We start from the raw sequence: 14,137 nt of genomic DNA, 5'->3' as shown, positions 1-14,137 counted from the left end.
TCCCAGTATGACCTCCCCCTCCATTGAAGCTCCCAACGATCCCATTCAACCTCCTCAAGAATTGAAAGGGGGTACCGCGTCTCACCCGTCGGTGTCCTGCTTCCACTCCCAGAGGACGCCTCATCCAGGTGATCCTCCTGCACTGGTTCACCCTCAGGAAATGGATCCAATAACGATGGCCATGACCTGGCCACCTGGATGACAGATCCCCGGGGACTAGTCAGGGAGACAACTTCAGGTTTCTCACAGAGCACATGTGACTAGTATGCCCATGTGGCAGGGGTGTACTTGGGCTATTGACAAGGATCACCATTGCATCCATCCAGGGCTACTTTGGGCGTTTGGCTGCATGATTCCTGGAGAGGATGGGAATGGATGAGTTGAGCTGCACAGGGTCGGGAGAAGCATATGTTACAGTTCTTCTACGTGGTTATTGTGATCAGCAGGAAGGATTTTTGTTAAGGAACCTGACCCGTCTATGAATGTTATTGCTTTTGCTCCTCATTATTTGGATCGTGTGAATGTATATTGTCTGCTACTGAGCAATCTGAAACTCTGCAAAAGAAAGGTTTTTTTAAAAGAAAAAAAAAAGTTTGATGACAAATTATTTGAGAAAATGTCCCGATACAAATAAATGTCTTGCCATCCTATTAAGAGCAATAAAAGACAACCCCAATTGACCTACTCCTAGTGACTAAATTATAAGTTACTCACCGTAGTGACAAACGTACTCTTAGTCCCCTTTCCTCCATATTGCATGGGCGTCCCTTCCAAGGGAGACGGAACCTTTTTCACCAGAAAAAACCTTCTTCCCCTTTAAATTTAGGAGTGCAGGGGTGCGGCCCTGGGAAGATGGGCTGCCTTGAATCCACCCTCCGGAGCCACACCACAGTCCCCATAGACGCATCGACAATAGATTGCCTAATGACACCAGTTTTATTAGGGGGGGTGGTGGGACTTATGGAGGAAAGGGGACTAAGTACTAAGAGTATGTTAGTCACTACGGTGAGTAACATAATTACTCTTACGTCCCCGTCCCCTTTCCTCTATACTGCATGGACAATTACAACTGAGTGTAGCCCCAGGGTGGAGAGGAGACCCTCCTTAAGCAAACAGGTTTCAAAAAACCATCTGTCCGAACCCGCGTCTGATTTAGAACCGGGATCCAAACAGTAATGCTTGCAGAGAGCCGAAGCGTTGGCCCATGTGGCTGCCCTGCTTATGACTTGCCAGGGGACATGCCGCTGGAAAGCAATGGCCATTGCCTTGGCTCTGACCGCGTGGGCATGCATGTTTGCCGACAGTGGCTTATGCTGTCCATCGTAAGCTTCTTTGATGGCCGAGGCTATGGTGGCCTTAGCGGCCGGATACCCCGCTCTTGATCCGCCGAAGGCGACAAAAAGAGCGTCTGACATGCGGAATCCCTTGGTTCTGTCTAAGTAGAATTTCAGGGCACGCCTGACATCAAGGCAGTGCAGAGCTCTCTGTGCCTCGTCTTTAGGCTCAGCAAAAAGCATAGGCAGCACTATTTCCTCGTTCAGATGTAAGACACCTTAGGTAGGAATGTTGGGTGTGTCCGTAGGACTACCTTGTCCCTGCGAAGCATAGTGTATGGCTCTGAGGCGACCAGCAGATTCTGTGAGTCGAGGTGAGGCCGACTAACAAGGCTGTCTTAACGGTGACCAGCCTGATGTCCACGGACGCCATTGGTTCAGACGGTTTGTGCGCCAGAGCGCCCAAAACTATGTTGAGGGCCCACGGAGGGTGCAGCCTCTTGATGGGTGGCTAGAGCCTGGCGAGTCCCATCAAATGTTTCCTGACAATCGGGTTGGAAGAGGAAAAGATCGCAGAGTTTCTGTAAACCCCAATAGCTGCCAGGTATATGCAGCAAGAGTCTACCTGCACGCCTGAATGGGCGAGGTGCGCCGAGAAGGAGAGAACATCATCCAGGGTACATGCCAGGGGGTTGATACCCTTAGAGTCTGCCCAGTGGCATAACCTGGTCCACTTGCTCTTATACTGTGCCCTGGGAGACCTGCTCCTGGCGCCTTGTATGATCTCTAGATTAGCCTGGGAGAGGCGGAGGTTACCTAGCGTGACCTGTTCAGGAACCATGCTGTGGGGACTAGTTTCTCTGGTGCGGGGTGGATGACCTTGCCCCCCCCCCGTGCTGCACCAGAAAATGTTCTGGGCCCGCCGGAAGGCGAATGGGAGGCCTCTCTGAGGGGCTGAACAGCTCCGAGAACCATGGCCTGTCTGGCCACCATGGAGCTAGTAGAATGACGCTGAGGTGGCGAGACTCATTGATTTTGCATATCACCCTGTGAATCAGCAGTGTTGGCGGCAAGGCGTATGCTGTCATTCCGTCCCACCCGATCTGAAAAGCATCACCCAGGGAACCCAGGCCCTGACCCTACCAGGAATCGAACAGTTGGCACTTCCTGTTGCCCCAGAAGGCAAAGAGGTCCACCTGAGGGTGTACCCATTTGTAAAAGATCTTCTGCAGTACTAGGTTGTTCAACTTACTCTTGGTTGTCCGCTCCCAGTCTGCTGTGCCTGTCTGCCTCCAGGTTGGAATCTCACGGCAGGTGGACGGCCGTGAGGTAGATGTTCTCCAGGGCCCACTCCCACATGCTGACTGCCAGCCTGCACAGTGGGGCAGGGGGGAGGGGGATCTGGTTCCTCCCTGCTTGTTGACAAAGAACATGCGGGTCGAGTTGTCGGAGGATGACCTTGCCCTTGATAACCGGAAGGAAGGCTCTGAGAGCCAGCCACATGGCCTTCAGTTCCAGCCAACTTATGTGGTACTCCTGCCGGGTACAGGTGCCATGGACACAGTGGTTGTCCAGGGTGGCCCCCCAACCCTCGAAAGAGGAGTCTGGTGATGGGGACCTGTGGGGTAGGTTGCCGGAAAGGCTTGCCCGTCCGCAGGTTGCAGTCCCTGGACCATCATGTGAGGTCTGGGTGAAGAGACAGAGGAACGTTGATCATCTCTGACTGATGGCCCAGATCCTGGTTCCAAGATGCTGCAACGTTCAGCTATTTCCTCCTCATCCGGAGTCTCGTATGGGGGAACGGCCAAGAGGACTGCTGCCATGAGACCCAGTAGGTGTTGGTTCCACCAGGCCGAGGTCACTTCTCTGCTAAAGTGCGCCGTGGCCCTCTTGATGGCCGTGATCGTGTCCCAAATGAGGCCCAAGAAGGTCAGTCTGTGCGTCAACTGCTGCTGCGACTTTTTGAGGTTGAGTGAAAAACCCAGCTCGTGGTGTGTTCATAAAAGTGTTGGAAGTGTGTTGCACCACTTCCGGAGATGGCGCCCTGACGAGCCAGTCGTCGAGGTACGGGTAGATGTGGTGGCCCGGAGGAGGGCGCCTCTGTATTCATCAGCCTGGTAAAGACCCTGGGGGCCGAGTTGAGGCCGAAAGGAAGCTTCTTGTATTGGAAATGGTAGCCCATGATCCTGAATCGTAGAAAAGAATGATGAGGCTGCCATATCAGGATGTGTAGGTATGTGTCCTTCAGATCCAGGGAGCACCTCCAGTCTCCCTTGCACAGTGACTCTGCTATCAAAGCTGGTGTGACCATCTTGAATGTTTGTAGAGGTAGGGAGAGGTTAAGGGTGGAAAGGTCCAGCACAACTTTCAGGCCCGCCTGGTTCTTTTTCTGAATGGCAAAAATCCTGGAGCAAAAGCCCAAGCCTCACTGGGAGGCTGGCACCTCCTCCACTGCCTGGCTATCGACGAGCGACCGTATCTCCACCAAAAGAGTTGCTTTCCCAACCTTTGGGAGTGAAGGGGAAGAGGGAGGAGAGGCTTGGCTAGGGAGGCGGTACCCCGTGGATACTACCAAGAGGATACAGGGATCCACAAAGTTCTGGCGCCAGAAATGTGCATGGAGACCAAGCCTGCCCCCCACTGGAGAGACATGGACCTGGAGGGGTGTGTCATGCATTCTTTACATCTGCGGCTGTTGGGTAAGAGCGGGACTGAAAAAAGCAGTTACTCCCCCACCCTCTTTGTTGTTTGCTCCGATGATGGGTCGGCAAATGGTCAAGCTGCCTGGACCTCCGCTCTTGGAAGCCGCTGAACCCTCCAAACGTATGCACCTCATCAGAGCGCTGCTGTGACTGGGTGTACGTTTTGGGCATGGTCTTTGTCAAGATGGATAAAAACTTGGCTGTTTGTTAGCCGTTTTTCTTTGTCCAGCTCCTCGTCCGTTGTGGAGTGAAAGAGATCAGCCCCTTCGAACAGAAGATCTAAGATGCGTTCCTGGACATCCGGGTTGAATTTCGTAGCACGGACCCAGGCCGTTCTTCTCATATAGTGGCAATGCAGATGGAACAGCCAGAGGTGTCAATGTGGGCCACAGTGGACTCCATGATGTCCTACGCCACAATCTTGGCCTCTGCCAATCCCGCCTTGCATCGTGATTGGCTCTGTGCCGGAAGCTCTGGGAGGAAACCGGCAATTTCCCACCAGAGCCTCTGGTTAACGCCTGCCAGCATGGCATCCATGTTGGCTTGACAAATGTAAAAGGATGCATTGGAATACAGCTTCTTCCCGTACACCTCCAAGATCTTCTCCTCCTTGCCTAGCAGCGCCGCAGAGGTGGCGGCCGAGGACGACTGAGGCTTGGAGTATAGTGATGCCGCAGCGATCACCGAAGAGTGTGGCTGAGGCTGGGCCGATAGCAAGAGAGTATCCCCCTCCATCTCCCTGTACTTGGCATCCAGACATTTATTCACCGGCTGGACCAAGTGAGGCTTGAGCCAACCCTTGTTGGCCAAGGCAACTACGTCCTTCTGCATCGGGATTCCCGTTCTGGCCACGGACCGTAGCCTGAGGACTTCTGTGAGGACCCCCTCTGCTGGTTGCTCGACCTCGGGTTGAGGAAGGCCCAAGTACTCTGCCAGCCCTGCAAGACGTTCAAGGAAGGCCTTGGCTGAAGATGGTGTGTCGGGGTCCTCCTCATCTGTGTCCACGTGAGGGTCCGGTAGCGGAGGAGGGGTGTTGGGAGCAGAGGCCTGAGGTGTGGTAACCGGAGACGGAGGCTGGAGCGGAACTGCCTGTTGAATCGGTTGGGTGGCTAGGGGTGCCTAAACTGGGGCCTGCGGATCCAGAGCCATTGGTGGGACAACGTCCCTGATGGCGTCCCTGAGGATGACCCCATCCGAGGGGATTTCATGAGCCCGAAGAACTTTTCAAATAACCTGTCCTCGCAGGCCGGCGTGGTGGTAGGCGATAGTGACAGGGTAGCGAGCAGCTGCAGGAGCCGTTGCGTCCCTTGCCCGTACGGACGCAGCTGAAACCTACCTTGCACGAAGGAAGGGTAAGGTGTAGGTACATACCTGGTTGAAACCAGTCCCACCTTGACACGCGTTCCTCCGCTTGCTGCCTGCCCTGGAGCAATGTTGGCTGGATGTCTGGAGTGTCTGGCACAGTGGCAGTTTTGTCGAGCTGCCTTCCACGTGCCTGCGTCGTGTTGCTCGGTTCACTGGGCCCCGCCCCATCCGGGACTCTTGAGAGTGGATCATGGGGTCTACCCTGTTCCTCAGGCCGAGGCTCGGTAGGTGTTTTGCCCTCAGCGGATCTGCCGGTAGAACTGCATATAGGCTCCCACTCTAACATGTTGCCGGTACTAGGGCATAGCCCCTCGGGTAAAGATCCAGTAAAAGAACCTTCCGGTCCCTCAGCACTGTCAGCGGGAGGATCTACTGACCCCTCGGCCTGCCAGCCGGTAGCTGATTCAGCCTCGGTACTTGTGCTGGTAAAAGGCCCGAGCGGTCCCTCCTGCACAGGCGAGTCCTTGGGAAGGAGTCTCCCTTGCGGTGTGCGCTAGAAGAGAGTAGGCCTACCATGGGCTTGAATTGATGGTAGACGAAGTCCTTTAGGTCCTTTGGAGGCGATCTGTTGAAGAGCTATCTCCACCTGGCTAGTCTGTTCTTCAGTGACCTCGATGAGAGCCCGTCGCACGTGGTACAAGCTTGCCAGCCGTGGTCTGGGCCAAGGCAACGTAGCCACAGTGCGTGGGGGTCTTTCGTCAGAAAGAGCCTGTCGCAGGATGGACACGTACTGAACCCTGTAGAAGTCGATATGCGCCGGGGAGAAGCGTGACGCCTGAGGACCGAGTACCTGAATGATAAAAAGACAGAAGAGAAGAAGTATCCGCGCGTGGAATTACATGGCCGAAGCCAAACCCGGGAGAGCTGGTGAATTTGACCCATTCCCACCGACACGGAAAAGGGGACTGGGGTGTGGCATCTGAGTGCGGAGTCAGGGCAGCGCATGCTCCCAGGGCCGCACCCCAGTGTCCCTCTAAATTTAAAGGGGAAGAAGGTTTTTTCTGGTGCAAAAGGTTCCGTCTCCCCTGGATGGGAGGCCCATGCAGTATGGAGGAAAGGGGACGGGAGTAAATATCCTTATAACCGACAATGACATGCATACATAACCTTGTTGTGAAATAAAGATGGTTCAAGACGTGTGGGAGAGGCGGGCGGTTTGTTGGAATATACAATTGTTGTTTCATTTTATATTCCATCTTCAGCATTGACAATTATCATAGAAAAGCAAACAGTAGCTCCATCAGGTACAATATTTGAGGCTGCAATGATGAAGGTTTCTGGCAGCGTGAAGAATGCAGACTTTGCTAGGTGGACCATGGTACCAGTAAGTGGTACCAGTAAGTGGTATAGTGTGAACTTTTGGTAACAAGATCCACACCACCATCAAAATCTCACTCACTCACACCACCCCCCCTCCGGAAGTGCTGTGTAATCTCTAGCTATTTGCACATATGCTTTGTAGGCAGGCTCGGGCTGGCATTTAGGTCAATAGGCCCATGACCGGTTGTGTGCCAGTTTTTTGGGTTAAATTGGGGCACTTTTCGGGCCAATGTGGGCAAGTTTGATGATTTACTTCACTTTGCGGCTAATAGTTTTGACCAGTGTTGCTGAATAAATATTCTTAAAAATACAATTTGCATCACATTGTCAAAAACCTCCCCATTGGGTACTATTCAAACAGCATCACCAAAGGAATGAATTCACATTTGCAACTGTGGCCCACTTTTTCGTTGGTGCCCGAGACAATTGTATGCCCCAGTTTGACACTGGTTGTAAGAGGCGCTCAGAAAAGCACGGTGTGCGCATTAATGCCCACGCCAACTACAGAAAGCAAGCATGATAACGTACAGATTGGTTTTCCAGTAGTCCTAAAGATTGAATAAAATAAATGACATGAAAAAAAACGGATACCTAATGTATTGCCACAGAGGTTCAGTGATGGTTCTAGCATGTATTGCACACAAAATATATCCTTACCTTGAATGACTTGATAACGAAGAGGGTGGTAGGTCAGGTGTAAGTACATAAAGATTGTTGTTTTTTGGCAAGTGCAGAGTTCTGAGAACAGTCTGAAAATATATAAAATCATGCATCATACAGCAGCAGAATATTTAACACCTAGGAAATGATCATCAAGACAATATGAACACATGGTCCAAAAAGCACTCTGCTGCATCTAAAATAAAACTGATCTCTTCACACATGCCACCAAATAAAACCTGAATGAAACAGAAAGGATTCGCCACAAACAAGAATAAACAGATAGCCAATTATAGCAATGTACAGAAACTGGTTAGCTAACTGGAGAAATTGACACCGTTGTGGCAATGAAGCAACTGTCCAATACATTGCAGCCACAGGAAGAAAAAATATCAGGGACATTAATTGGCCGAAGGCAAGTAGTGAAACTTTTTAATGCATAATACCCCAAAATGTTACAACTCCTCTTTCTTTAGCCAGCTACAAAAATGTATTTACTATTAATCCATGCATATGTTATATTGCATTTGTACAGCACCTCCTGCCATAGTTTACAGTGTCAAAATGCTTGGTCTGTCAGAGAGGCAACAGGTATGATCGAACATTCAGCTGTGGTTGGGAGAATCAAAGTCAGGTAGATAGTTAGAATGAGGGTGAGGGAACGAGGAGATGCACAGAAAGCATGAGAAAGAACCGGTAGAGGCAGTGGTAGAACTGTACGGAAAGAAGTAGTGGCACTATGTTCCCTACTGGCCTGCACCGCTCCCCACAAACCCCATCGCCATAAACCCTCCCACGCACAGTACAAACCACTAAACATATGCGCCGGCTGTTTAGGGGAACGTTCAGTGAATTGCACTGAAAGTGCAAGCTTCAACTACTTCCTACACTTTTATTTGAAAACGAAATCGTTCCGGAACAATTTCTTTTTAAAATAAAAGTATAGGAACAGTAATAATTTGAAGTAGAGGAGCACCGAACCTGACCGCTCCCGCCCACTTCGACCACTGGGTAGAGGAGCTATGTGTACAAATGTACCAAGTGTATCCTGGGACTCAACTGTATTCTATTGGGCGCAGCACCAACAGGAGAGATAACTGGAGTGAAGGTGTTCTCTGCGTAATGGGGGTATGTCCGGAAAGGACTCACTGAAAGGTGAGCATGGTCATGTTGAAGAAATGCCCAAGAAAACACTTGCAGCAAAGCCCTTACGCTTACTTTCCTAGGCCCCTAACATCATTTGGGAGGTATGTTTGTCAGAAGTCCGACGTTTGGCAAATCTCCTTGGAAGGCAAGCAAAACAACCTCACATTTATGGCATGGTTACCAAGACCCTATGCTTGTGTTCAAAGTGTGTATGGCCATCCACAGTGTGAGTGATCCAAGGCATATAGAAAACACAGCATGCAAAGCCCCTCTACTTACTCCCCTGAGCCATGAGTGGCCAGGATAGAGATCCTTGGGAGCAGTAGCCCGGTCCGGCCTTCACGGAGGTTCCAGAGTCCTGCTAGAGCCTTTAAGGCCATGGTTATGTTTAGTTATGTTAGTTTAGGAGGCATGAATCCTCTTAGATGTTGGGTGCTTATGGGGGTTAATTTATATAATCCAGCTTTTGACTAGCCTTCTAAACCCCGGTTAGCAGTTACTGTGTACTGTTAACAGAGGGCATTATGTGTATGGTCTAGTTCCAGGTCTACCTTCTATGTTTGTGTGCGCGTGTTTTGGGGGTTGCTATCTGGATTCTTTGCTTCAAACGCTTCAAAACTAGACATTTAAAAGAAAATATAATATGATACATCATGTATAACACGCCTGTACACAAGTGTTTCATATAACATGACCTACCCAACTGGTATAAAGAAAAAGGACATCATAGTTCCCTCTCCTCCAAAAAGAGTAAATGAGTATAAACAGTAGCACGCCGGTAGATTCTAGTTAGCATGCATTTAGCTTTGGGAAAAGAACACTTCGATCCTAACAAAGCAAGACATTACAAAACTGTTTCTACAGCTTAAAACATGACATGGCGCAGCATTACATAACACAGACTAGCATGCCAACTGCTAGGCAGAAACCTGTGCAGTTCCCTCTGGGACCACTGCAAAAGATTTAAGACTACAGGTTTTTGGCAGTAAACCCACTTGGTAGCAGTCTGTACCACACAGATTCACTTGGTAGCTGTGGCTGAGCAGTCAGACTTCCCTCAAGAATAGTTAGGCAGTATACAGAGTATTCACAATAGGTCAAAGGAACACAGTAGAACAAGCAAACACTGACCAGAGCTTGGTGTAAAAGAGATACAAGTATTTATTTAAAACCACATCTAATAAAACACACTGGCACTAATATCAAGCAGTTCAAAAACACGGTCACTAAAAGATATACACTCCCTTCAACGATTAGTTAGACAAGTCTTAAGTAAAGCAACACTTATTTTCAGACAGCGGTGAGTGCTTAGCGAAGATGGCACTCTAATCAATCGGTTTAAAAGGGAGAGAAAGGCAGAGCAAAGATAGCAACAGATCCTAACACTTTCAGAAGAACACAGTAGGAGAAGAAGGCAGGTTAAAACCGTAAAGTCAAAGTTAACAAGGCCGGACCCACTGTAAGAGGCTCCGGCCGAAATGTGTCCAAGGTCACACGTTTCAAAGTGCCCAAAAGTCTCGCAATCTGTTCAGAAAGAGTTGGACCAAAAGAAAGGGACCAACTAGATGGTCAAGGCGGCCGGCCCAGTCCAGAAGGTTAAGTGATTATTATTACCTTGTAGCAATCTTTAGAAAGGGAGGCCTGGCAGACAAGGTACCTTAAAGTGGTGAGAATACTCCAGCGGGGGCAGTTGTTCCTGGCAGTGGATGCAAGTCAGTGCTTCGTCCGGGGGAAGAGAGGATCTTGTCGGGGAGGAAGACATGGGTCCGTTGCACTGCCAGGGAAGAAACCAGCCGCGGAGTTCTCAGTTAAAAGGAGCTATCCTTTTATTCGCGGTCCAGTGGTAAGTGGCTATCCGGTTGCCAGGGTGCTTGGCACGGGCAATTCGACCACAAGACGTCCTGGGATGCGAGGAAAAGAAGGTAAACTGGTTGTGCCCACCAGTCAGGGGAAGACTCTCCAGCCGGGAGATCTCTGTTGTTGGGAAGTGGTGAGTCGGTTCTGCAGGGCTCCACCGGTGGTGTCATCGTAGCAGGTCGGCTCAGCTTCTCCCTCGTCGGATTTTCAGGTCCTGTGGTGACTTCTAAAGTTCGTCCCAAAGCCCTGCTTTTATACAGCACACCCCCATTCACTCAGCCCAGCTGTCAATCAAACATGCTAAGTGGTGAGCCGGCCGGCCCACCACTTGGGCCAATCACACAAGAGTGCGACTTGAGTTACCAAGGTAACTCAGTCCAGGGTGCCTAAACCCCCTCCCACTCCCCCTGTGGTACCCAGACAGAGTGGCACCACTTTTGGAGGCTTCTGTGGAGAAGCCCGCCAAAAAGTGGAACAAAGGGCTCGACTTGAGTTGGAGTCACAGAAGAGAACACAAACGCCATTTTAGAATCGAGTTCTGGCAAAAAATACCAACCGGCGAATTAATATTAAATAAATTAACCGGCGGTATGTTCGAGGCTATGAGAATTAAATAATTAAAGTTGGTAGCCTCGAACAATGGGAAAATCCCATAGAGATATATTCGCGGTCAAATATGAAAAGTAGTATCCACTGCCACCAGCCAAAACGCGATCGGGGGGACGGAGACGTGCCCCCTCGACTAACAGACCCCGGGGCAATCGAATTGCCCCGACCAGTACATCCATAATATGATAGTTTGTACTGGTTTCTGTTCATAATTTGGGACTAGTAAAGCCAATGGTGACTTTACATGCCCTGGGAGACAGTAGTCAGTCCCAGGGTATGGAGCCTATGGTGGGGTATCACTATGACACCCCTGCGTCACTGCACTGAGAGTGCTGTGTAACACATAGTAAAAACACATGAGACCCTATGGAGTAAAAGACCCCCATAGCCCATAAAACACATTAGCAGTCAAAGGAACCCCTCAAATCATGCCCAAGAGTGTGAGGAAAAGAGACTCACTCTTGGCAGGAGAAAAAAAAACAAACTCCAGAAATCCAGCAAAGCTGCTGGGGGAACTCACTAGGTTAGGAAAGTCAGCCTAAACAGAGAATTCTCCCTAACACCAACCCCTAACTCTGTAGCACTCCAAAACATTCATTCCATCACTCATTCACATTTACTCCAGCTCTTTTTTCAAAAATAGCAGCCGAGCTATACCAGCATTTTACAATTCCTTTGCTATTTACAGAGATATCACTTAATGTCAGGAAGTGTCAAAGTAATACAGCCATTTTCTTCTAGTGTTTTCCAAGAAACATTCACCAAGTAATTCCGACCCAAGTGTAAACAGTTCAGATTTTTTTCTGTGACTCCGTCTGCATCAGGGCCAATTCCATTGTCTGTGTGGTCTAGGTCTTCAATGCTGTGTGACAATAGCACATCGAAGTTACTAGATTCAAACACAAATGTTCCACAGTATAGTCAAATGTGAGGGATAGAAAAGAAAGCAAAAGTAGTACAAAGAGTAAAGAAAAGAAAATAGTATTACTCAATGCATGTAATCCCAATTTTAGATTGCATCCACATGTGCCATTGTTTAGGAGGCTAATAAATTTCTCTGTTATGACCAGTTTGTAAGGAACCCATTCACTATATTCAACGTGCTTATGGCATGACAATCCCAGAGGGGGAGTGTTCATTCATTTAGGTAGCACACTATTCACACAAAATCTCCAAAACGGGTTAAAGTAAATCTCGTCCTTCCCTAGGATTAACAGTGAGCAGAACCATCTGGCATGACCTTGGATTGCGAAAGGCCTTCAACCCTCAATATACCTTCAGGAGTGATCACAATGGTATATTAGAGGCAATCCATTATATAGCTATTGGAGCACAGTACGGAAACATGACTGAAGTTGTATTATCTGATGGATTTGTGTTTCCTAGACTATGGATGTGTCCCCTCATGGCTCCAGGGCCTGTAATTTGGCATGTTTCATGTTGGATCATCTCCCTATTGATACAATTATTGTTAAGGAAAATTGTGACTCCAGACAAGCCAGTATTCATACACTTTCCACATAGGAGGCACACCTGTATATGAGCAATAAATACATTTCATCCTTTTTTCTGTAGGGCCAGTAGATTTGGTCTTCTAATATTGCACTTTGTTATTCTGAATGTAGTCATTTGAAAGTAGTCATGGCAGCATAATCAGACAAATATGTAAGACATTCGTCATTGCCAGATAGAAACGTGGTAACAAGGACCCCTAAACAGCCATTGTGTTCTCATGTTAATTAAATGTATAGCTGTCCATAGATAAAGTAATATAGAACTGACTCATCGGTATTGCAGGTCCCAGAGGTTGATTAGATCCATAATGCGATTGCCCTTAGGCTTACACAAACAGCTAGTCGGAACTAGACAATAGGCTGGGCTCAAAATTAAGATTTCATAAGCAGAAGCTACAAGCAGCTCCTGGGTATCCAGCAATAACAAGTCACCAGAAGCTACAACTTGGGAACAAGGAGCTAGTACATAGCATTGCGCAAATCTAACTACCACATAAAATACAAACATATAATTGTATCCATTATTTATGACCCCCTTATGCATGAAATGTCATATAGATGTATCCTAATATTTATTCTGAGATTGTGAATTTAGATCTGTGCATGTGGGACATAGTTGTGTTTGGTCGGCATCAGTTGGCCTGTGGAGCCAAATGTTAACTGCTAGCAACTGTTGATTTTAAGCTAATCCGGCTCTTCTAGACTATAAGCAGGAGCTAAAAAGCTCCCAGCTCCACTCAATTTCTGACGCAGCAACAGAAGTAAACAAGCAATATATACTATCCTAGGGAGTAGGCATGTCTGGGTTAGGGAGGATTTTGCTTTCTCTCCCTCAATACATGAGAACTGTATTGAGAGGGAGAATGAGCTCCCAGCACCCCTCAATTTCAAACCCTGCAGTAGGGGTAAACAAGACATACTAACTTGGGGAGTAGGAACGTCTGGGTTATGGAGGGTGGGAGGCAGAGCGCAAGGGAGGAATAGCGCAAACCAGAGGGAGGGCGCAAACCAAAGGGAGATGTGAGAAACCTAGGGGTAGTCTCCCATTTGGACCCCAAGAATCCTCTAGTCGGGTGGCCATGGCACGGCCATCTCCTTTGTATCCAGACCCTCGGGGTGGACCAGTGCGGGAGGATCACCCAGGTAGGGGAGTCCGGGGTCGTTCTCATGGGAATACCCTAGGTGAGACATGGTACCCCCCTCTCACCCATTATCCACAACCATACAAACCCTCTGTCTTTTTGGGGTATTTTCCAACGCACATCATCAACCCTCCCCATTTTCGACTAATACTGGGAAGACGACGAGGCAATCGAAGGGTAAAGATTACTAGTGAAAAACGCACTAAGACACAGAAAACAGACTACAACACTAACAGCAGGCTGTCCCCTTAATGAAGTCAGGCAGGGTCAGGTAGACCCAACCGTAATCACACACCTGCTACCCATTAATATCACAAAGGTGTATAAAGGGGAGCTGCTGGTGAGGGAAGGTCAGATACAGTTAGGTGAACAAGAGGGAGGCTGCAAGGCGGAGACCGGCAGAGGATCCCTCTTCAAATCCCAAACACCGAAAGTAAGCTGGGAAGATTGTCTGGAGCTGAGAAAAGAGGATGGAAACTGACATGTGAATCCAGAGGAGGACAGTGTGCAGCAACGCTGGCCCAGTGAGAATGAAGGGCTGCAGCGTG

At 48.9% G+C, this 14,137-nt stretch overlaps 1 protein-coding gene across 1 annotated transcript in view; it reads right to left on the bottom strand.

Moving 5' to 3' along the window:
* FAF1 (Fas associated factor 1) overlaps nucleotides 1-14,137 on the bottom strand; it is a 2,829,503-nt gene that overhangs the window by 2,352,911 nt on the left and 462,455 nt on the right. Inside the window, exon 6 of the mRNA XM_069642220.1 lies at nucleotides 7,319-7,410. Within this exon, the coding sequence (XP_069498321.1) occupies nucleotides 7,319-7,410 (92 nt within the window). The remainder of the gene's footprint in view (nucleotides 1-7,318; nucleotides 7,411-14,137) is intronic.

Source organism: Ambystoma mexicanum, chromosome 1q (assembly GCF_040938575.1).
Source record: "Ambystoma mexicanum isolate Mex_15411 chromosome 1q, UKY_AmexF1_1, whole genome shotgun sequence".
NCBI lineage: Eukaryota > Metazoa > Chordata > Amphibia > Caudata > Ambystomatidae > Ambystoma > Ambystoma mexicanum.
Note: the sequence above shows the minus strand (reverse complement) of the source record. Positions and strands in the feature narration are given on the sequence as shown.